The 8,796-nt window shown below is 31.8% G+C and overlaps 1 protein-coding gene across 1 annotated transcript; it reads left to right on the top strand.

The window, feature by feature from the left end:
- Positions 1-2,721: 2,721 nt before the first annotated feature.
- On the top strand, positions 2,722-7,655 carry LOC120071408 (fasciclin-like arabinogalactan protein 17). The gene is made up of 3 exons (XM_039023680.1): positions 2,722-4,184; positions 6,497-6,602; positions 7,274-7,655. The coding sequence occupies exons 1-2, from the start codon at positions 2,858-2,860 to the stop codon at positions 6,568-6,570; spliced, it is 1,401 nt and encodes a 466-aa protein (XP_038879608.1). The 5' UTR covers positions 2,722-2,857; the 3' UTR covers positions 6,571-6,602; positions 7,274-7,655.
- Positions 7,656-8,796: the final 1,141 nt, after the last annotated feature.

Genomic DNA, 8,796 nt, shown 5'->3' with positions numbered 1-8,796 from the left:
TTTTTTTATTCTTATCTATAAGCATTTTCATTATATATATTTTTTTTGTTATATATTCACATAATGTATTTTTTTGAATGAAAATTATTATTATTGCTTAACCAATTTCAATAAAAATTATTTTCGATGTACTAATTTGAAATTTATTTAGAGTACTTAGACTAAAACTAAACATTAGAAAGTAAAGAGACTTAAATTGAATAACTCTCAAAATACAACAATCCAAATGGTAGTTTAACCTTATTTATAATATATTCTCATGGGTAACAATTTGTTACTTCATCTTCTTTTATTAAAATTTTTACGGTATAATATCAAGTAAACTCTTTATATAGAGACAAAATTATGGGCATATTACAAAAACTATTCCTGAAGCATCGTGGTAGTTGCAATTACACCCTTAAACTTTTAATTTTAAAAGTCGAGCCTCCAAACTTATAGAAGTGTAAAAATTTGACCCTCAAACTTATAATAGTTGTAAAAATTAGACCCTAAATGATAAAATTCGAAATCCAAACTTATACGATTATTACAATGTTTACAATTATATAAACTCGAATGTCCAATTTTAACACTTTTATAAATTATATAGTTCAATTTCTATAATTAAAAGTTTAAGGGTATAATTGTAATTACGACTATACCTTAGGTGTGAATTTTACAGTCCCCTAAAATATTTAATAGTTACCCATTTTTAATATTTGGTCATTATTTTTATTTTTTTACCCTATATATAAATATATATATATATAAAGTAATGGAAGATATTGAAAGATATTTTTATTTGAACTGCAATTAAAACAAAAGCAAAACTATGGTCAAATGGGGAAAGAAGAGTGCCCCCACTGTGAGCTGTCGGAAGCTTCAACAATCACCTACTCTCAGTTCTATTCTTTACCATTTCTCATAGCCAATCAAAAATCGCCACGTGTACTGAATCTATTTGCCCATTGCCGACATTTCCTTTGGCCACTCAACCCGTTTATTCCTCCACCACGTTTTCCGACACACAAACTATTTTTGTGTTTTTCGTTTTCCCCGCCAAAATTAATTAACAAATTGTTCAAATACCATTTTCCTTGCTATATTTTGTGTTTCATTGTATTTTTTTATTCTATATTTTTAATTGTTTATTTGTACTTTCTTAACATGTTGATTCATTTTGGACTAATTGCATAAACTAACTTTAAAATTAAATATTTGAAATATTGGAATATCTTGAATTTATTATCTAGCATTTCGAACAACTGAATACGATTGTCTTGTAAATCTATTCAGAATTCATATTCAAAATATTATTATTTATGGTTATTTACGATTATGACCTAAGGTTTAGAGAATTACACTATATAAATTCTCTAACCGTGACACCATTTTGTACTATGAAAATATTCTCTTAAATAATGTTGTTCTTCCTCTGTCCGTGGACGTAGCTAACATACTGTTAATGAACCACGTATATATGTGTTGATGCTCCTTATGATTTTTTTCGTATTCTTTAATTGTTGATTTAATATAAAGATAACAATGTAACAAAGTTCAAAGTATAGTAATAAAAATAATATTTTAAGTTATATTAATAATACCATTTTTTTACAAAAAATAATAAAATAAAAAGAAATCGTAAACACATAAATTATAAGTCTCATACAATATGTTTCGAACTGAATATGAACGAGTGTGTAGATTCATATATTTATGAAAAAAAGTATAAAATGAATAGGATTGACAACGGGGTCAGGTCAGGGCAAGGCAGGGAGGGTTCCCGTTCCCATCCCCGATGGAGGAATTTACCCCATCCTGCCATTTGAAGGTGAGGATGGGGGCTGAGATTCCTCGTCAGGAAATGGGTCTCTATGGGGATCCATTCCTCGTTTTCCTTTTTTGTTTCTCCATGGGGACCTTTTTAAATTTTGATTGATTTGGGCTTGGACACTTTAATTGGGTTTAGATTAGGCTAAATGAAAAACTACTAAATATAAATAGTTAGAATACCTAATATACATAGAAGAATATATTAAAAATCTAATTGGAGCTAGGCCGGGGACGAAGAATTATATTAAAAACCTAATCTAAAGAGGTCCCCAATTTGATCCCATCCCCAGTCAGACAGGAGATTCTCGTGATCGGGGCCTTCCAAGAACCCAACCCTGTGAGAAATTTTGCTAATCCTAAAAATGATATTTACCTTTTGCTTAACAATGAGCTTTTAAAATTAATTTAGAGAAGCCAAAATGAGCAAAATTCATTTGACATAATTTTGTATTATCGATCTCGAGATTAGAGGTCCAATCGTCAAACGTATTGTAAAAAAAGAGAAGGTGAGAAAGTTTTTTTAGAAATGACTTTTGAAATTTTTATTTTTATAAAAACCTTAGATTTTTTTTTTTTTTTTTAATGAGAAAACCTTTGAAGTTTAAGTTAATCAATATGACCAGATTGATAATTTAACAAAATTAGGTAGATGTAACCATTTGTTGGTTGTAATTGATTGTCGAGAAAGACCCAATGACTTTCCACCTCTTTTCTCATTTAATATAAATTTAAGTATGTAAGGTAATTTCGTAATTATGCTATCATTTCACGTTCAATATGTAACAAAAAAAGAAAACATATGTTGTACTTTTAATTAATACGGAATATATATTTTAGTATTATAAAAATAAGCATTAAAATTATAATTTATAAAACAAGCTCTAAAAAATAAACAAATAAATAAATAACATAGGGAAAAAAAAACCGCATAAAAGAATTGCTCTCACAAACTATCACAGTGGCTTTACCTTCTCCCTCTAGAAGGAAGCTTTTTCGTCTTTTCTTCGTCGGAATCCGCCGCATTCTCCGGCCACCGCCCGCCATGGTTTCTACTGTCACCGCCGCCGTAAAGCTCTCCATCATATTCGCTTCTCTTCTTCTTTCCTTTGGAATTTCATCTGCCTCGCCAGAATATTCAAAGCCTCGCCCGTCGTCTCCTTCCGCTAATTCCTCCGGCCAGATTAACTCCAACTCGGTCCTCGTCGCTCTACTGGACTCGCATTACACCGAGCTTGCAGAGCTGATTGAGAAGGCTCTGTTATTGCAGATTCTCGAAGATGCTGTTGGAAATCATAATCTCACCATTTTCGCACCGCGAAACGAAGCTCTGGAGCGCGATCTCGACCCCGAGTTCAAGCGGTTTCTTCTCGAGCCAAGGAATTTGAAGTCACTTCAGACGCTATTGACGTTTCACGTCATTCCGACTCGTATTGGATCGAGCGAGTGGCCAAGGCATTCTGAGTCGACTCGCCACCAAACACTCTCCAATCACATCCTCCGATTGACTCACCACCGCACCGGCGAACGAACCGTCGATCTCGCTAAGGTCATTCAACCAGACGCCATTACTCGGCCTGACGGCGTCATCCACGGAATCGAACGACTCCTCATTCCTCAGTCCGTACAAGACGACTTCAACCGCCGACGGAATCTCCAGGCTATAACCGCCGTGAAACCGGAAGGAGCACCAGAAGTTGATCCGAGGACTCACCGTCTGAAGAAGCCGGCTCCACCGGCCGAACCTGGCTCTCCCCCGGCTCTTCCAATATACGACGCATTGGCTCCAGGACCATCGCTAGCTCCGGCTCCCGCGCCGGGACCAGGTGGACCACACCACCACTTCAACGGGGAACGGCAAGTGAAAGATTTCATTCACACTCTTTTACACTACGGCGGTTACAACGAAATGGCGGACATATTAGTGAATCTAACGTCCTTAGCCACGGAAATGGGAAGGTTAGTTTCAGAAGGCTATGTATTAACCGTTTTAGCGCCGAACGATGAGGCGATGGCGAAACTGACGACGGACCAACTGAGCGAGCCAGGGGCGCCGGAGCAAATCATGTACTACCATTTGATTCCAGAGTATCAAACGGAGGAGAGTATGTACAATGCGGTTCGCCGATTTGGAAAAATCCGATACGATACATTGAGACTGCCGCATAAAGTGGTGGCGCAAGAGGCCGACGGTTCGGTGAAGTTTGGGCAGGGAGATAGCTCGGCGTACTTGTTCGACCCTGACATTTACACCGACGGCCGTATCTCAGTGCAGGGGATCGACGGAGTTCTACTTCCGCCGGAGGAGACGGAGGCGAAAGTGTCGGCAAAAACAGTTCAACACGTGAAGGTAGTGGCCAAGCCAAGAAGAGGTATGTGAAAGCTAAATTTCAGCTGCTTTTAGCTTGCAGTACATTTTTTTCCATGAATCTATTGCTCTGTTATCTTTGTTAGTTTAGGGTTTCACGGCGGTTCTTAGCTCTAGTTGTCTAATTCCGGAGGCCGGATTGATTGGGGATTTAAGAAAAATGTTAAATTACAAGTTCGGGTCATTAAACTTTGGGATTGTGTCAATTTAGTCATTGAACTAATATCTTATAGCTTCTTGAACTTTTAATTTTGCGTTGAAGTACTTAAACTTTCAATTTTGGTATCTAATAGGTCCGAACAAATTTGAAAAAATTAATAATAATTGATGTTAAGAATCAACGATAAAAAATAAATAGAAAACGTAAAGCAAAAGAGAACGACCCGAAGGTTTAAATAGTTTACTAACAGTGTGTTAGCTATGTCTACGGGACGGTGGAAGAACCATTTTATTAGGGAGAACAGACTACAAAATTGACACACCTCTAGGCTTAGAGAGTTTATATAGTGTAGCAAGACCCTTGTACTTCGTCGTTTGAAGCGTCATATACCAGATTCAAAGCAATCTATCAATTGATCTATTCGATATAATTGAAATTCTATATCAATAGAACCGTATTATTTCAATTTTTTATCTGATAGATCAATGAATTAAAAAAATTCATAAGACTAAATTTATAATTTTGAAAGTTCAGAGATAAAAGATAGAAATCTCGAGACTAAACTTATAATTTAACCTAAAAAGAAATTATATAGGTACACAGTGAAATTTTGTGGTGTATAGTGAAATTCACTCATTGGAATTGCTTGGGATGTGGGGATTTGGTAGCAAAGTTTGATGCGTTGAGATGGGCCTTTTATGAAACAAATTTTGTGGTTGAAGTTTACTTTTGAAGAAAGAGAGTGAGTTTCTTCAATGGGGTTGCTTGGAATCTCTCTGTATAATAATCTGATGAAAACAAAAATTCCAAGTAAAATCTTCCTTAGGGTTTCATTTTTTTTTATTTTTTTATTTTTCAGTAGCTTGACTTAGTAAGACATTGTCAACAAATTTTTTTTTCACTAAGATCACATTCTATTTTGTATTAATCTTTGGATTGTTGTGATAATTATGCATGTGGGTTTTGTTTGTCTTTATGTAAATTGGATTGGACATGATTAGAATTATCAATGGAGTGGCTGTTGAGTTATCAAAATCACCAAATGAGTAGAAAAATAATTAAATAGTTTTTTTTTTTTTTTTTTGACTATCTCAATTTGTTTTGTTAATAAAAGGTAAAAAAATGAATAGGAAAAAAGAGAAGTATGAGAGGACAACAAAAATAATTAATTGGGTTGGTGAACTCAGAATATCTTATGGAATTTTAAGGGATGGGACCCTTTGAAGAGAAAAACATTTAAAACAACAGCTGGTAGAGAGAAAAAGCTCCTGTCATTTGCCCATTAAGTTGCCCCCTTTACATATTATTCTTCTTTACCTAAAATATTGTTGGCCTCTTCACAAGTTTTAGATTTAATTATTCTCATTTATTCTGACCACAGAAACATTCATTGAATTTTATATAAAATTTCATTCTACTCATTGTGATTAATTTTGTTTAAATCATTTAGCATAAACTTGACTTGGCATTGGCATACATCTGTTTCTTATGCCATGTTTGTAGACAAAACAAAATACTTGGCCATTAAGACTTTGTTAGTAGACATTTCGGAGGCATTTGGGTAATAAGTTGTTATTATAGTCCTAAATTATTATAGTTGGGCTATAATAGTTTGTGTTTAGGATGGAGATTATTTTAGTTTGGGTTATAATAGTATGTATTTGAGATGTAAACTATTTTCGTTTGAGAAGGAAATAGTAAACATTGTAACAAGGGAAAAAATGATAAATGTAAAATAGTAAAAATTGTAGCAAATAGTAAATACTATAGCAAATAAAGGTTTTGACACGACTGTAGTTAATTGAGGAACATTAAATAGTATTTACTGTAGCAAGAGATGATTATTAGTCTTAGGATAGTCTTTGCCCTAAACATACCCTTTGATTCTAGTTTTTCCTTTAGTAATAGTTTTCATATTTCATAATTCCTTTAGCCCTAAAATTTGGTTTAATTTTGAAAAAAATTTCTCAAAAGTAACAACTAAAGAAACTCATAGATATGTAAATAGTGTTTATATGTGTTATTTTCAAAAACAAAAAATCATATGATTATCAAAAGAAAAGTAGATTGAAATACATTTTATGAGTGTAAAATTTGAGAGGTTGTAAATGGGATTTAAAATTGGTGTTGTTTTGTTTGTGTTATTCCAATGGCAGGGAAATTACTTGAAGTGGCATGTCGGATGCTAGGAGCCTTTGGACAAGATTCTCATTTCACAACTTGCCAATGAACAGTTTTCGCCCACAATTCTCAAACAGACAGGTTTTTTTTATTCTTCTTTTTTAAAACTCATTTCTTGCTGCCCATCTTATAATTTTTCTGCAAATGTATGATTGCTTGGATTAATTTGTTCGTAGTATTAGATAATATATAGTTCCATTTCAAAACCAATTCGTTATGACTTATAAATATTGCGAGGTCTTTTGATTTTTTCAATGTAGATACTTAACACGTGGGATGAAATACTCTTTCTGAAATTCCTTGTTTTGGTCTGTTTAATAATGATCATAGTTCTTACTCTTATTTCTAATAATCATACTTTCCTCTTTGATCATGTAATCTACCTCCAAAACCAATTTCAAAACTCGAACTAAATGTTAAAATACAAAATCAAAGTAGGACAAGATAAAGATATGTTAATAAAGGATGAGCAAGATAAGATAAGATTACTTACTAAAGAATAGAGAAAATTTTATGTTTTAAAAATGAGAAATTCCAATATATCAATAAAAAACACAACCAATTTCAGTATAGGTCAATTAGTTTAGGCATATATCTCCGACCAATCAAGAAGTTAATTTTTTTATTTATTTTTTTATTTTTAATTTTAAAAAGAACCTAAAACCATTTGTGTTGTTGTTTGTTTATTTTTGTCAATTTCTTGAGTTGCAATGCAATTTGATTAATATAGATATTCATGTTTGTTGATTCAGATGCAGAAATGTTTTACATGAAGATGTAGACCTCCTTTAATGGGTGGACTTGGGATGCCCTTCATCCCCCTTTTTCTCCTCTTTTTTTTTTTTTTTTTTTTTTTCCATTTTTTATGTGAGTTTGTGAGTAAAAAAAAAAAAAAAGAAAAAAAAAGGAAAATTCACTGTGAATTTCAATCCTCAACCATACTGTTTAGTACATAACTGTATTTTTTTTCTTACATTTTTCTTTTTTTTAAAAAATTTAGATGTTATGGTGATGAGTAAAGTGGTTGAAATGGCAACATAGATGGGGGTGGAGTGTCTTGTTCTGTATTATTCCCCCACTTAATAATAAATTCAAAGCAGAAATTTGTGCAATACAATAAATTAGTATTTTCCCTCTTCTATTACCAATTTTCCTAATTTTTTATTATCATGACATGAATCTTTGCTTTGAGTACACTTCTTGACTTTTTATTATTTATTCATTTAAGTTTTATTACTTCATATGTCTTACTTTTGATTTTTCATCTTTTTTTTTTTTTTAAATATCTTGAGATTAGTATTGAATTTTTAAACTTATATTACTTTCATCATTGTAATTTCTATTTCTTTTGGCGTTTGTACTTTAAACTTTGGTTCATTTTAATTCTTTATTTTAAACTATTGATTGTTTTGGTCTTTTCATTTCTAAGAGGCTAAAATGACCACTTTTTTAAAATAGTATATGGATCAAAATAAAGATCTTGCAAGTATAAAAACCAAAATAATCAAAGTACATTCTATAAATTTGGTTCATGTTAGCTCTTTTTTAAAGGACCACAAGGATTATTTGTTAGAAGTATAAGGACTAAAATGGACAATCTAAAAGTATACATAGACTAAAATAGAAAATATGAGGATCAAATTAGTACTTACAATTTTTTTTTTTTTTTCATAACATTGGTGTGGTATGCAAAAAGCACTTCTATTTTAATATAAGGAGCCACATTAGTTGTAAAATTGTAGAAAACAAGATAATTGTGGAGTTGTTCACAATTCACATGTATGGGCATGAAGTTAGGTTGGATAAAAATATTCCTTGACTCTTGAATAAAAAAAAACTATTGACATTCTTAATCCATCCAATTTAAAATCTCATATCCATGTACTTCATAAAAAAAAAGTGTTTACATTTTATTCTTTTTCATTTTAATTTTAATTGACTTTGTTTGACTTTTCTCTTTTACCAATTAAAAAGTGAAATATAATTATAAAAATGTCTATGAGCAAGTTTTACGAATTAATATTTTTTACAGTATCGTAAAGTGGTTAGAAATGATCTATATCAACTCGATTTAGACTGTGTTTGAAATAAATTTTCAAATGTTTAATTTAAAAAACAAGTTATTTTAAAAAAAATTGGGGTGTTTTAACAATCACTCAAAACAACTTTACAAGTATATTTTAATCCATTTTTATAAAAAAAATGTTTAAATAAAAATAAATTATTTGAAAAACACTTTCTTCTTAAGTTAATCCAAAAAGGTCCTTAGTTTAGA

This window comes from Benincasa hispida, chromosome 2, assembly GCF_009727055.1.
Source record: "Benincasa hispida cultivar B227 chromosome 2, ASM972705v1, whole genome shotgun sequence".
NCBI lineage: Eukaryota > Viridiplantae > Streptophyta > Magnoliopsida > Cucurbitales > Cucurbitaceae > Benincasa > Benincasa hispida.
This window is presented reverse-complemented; position numbering and strand designations above follow the sequence as displayed.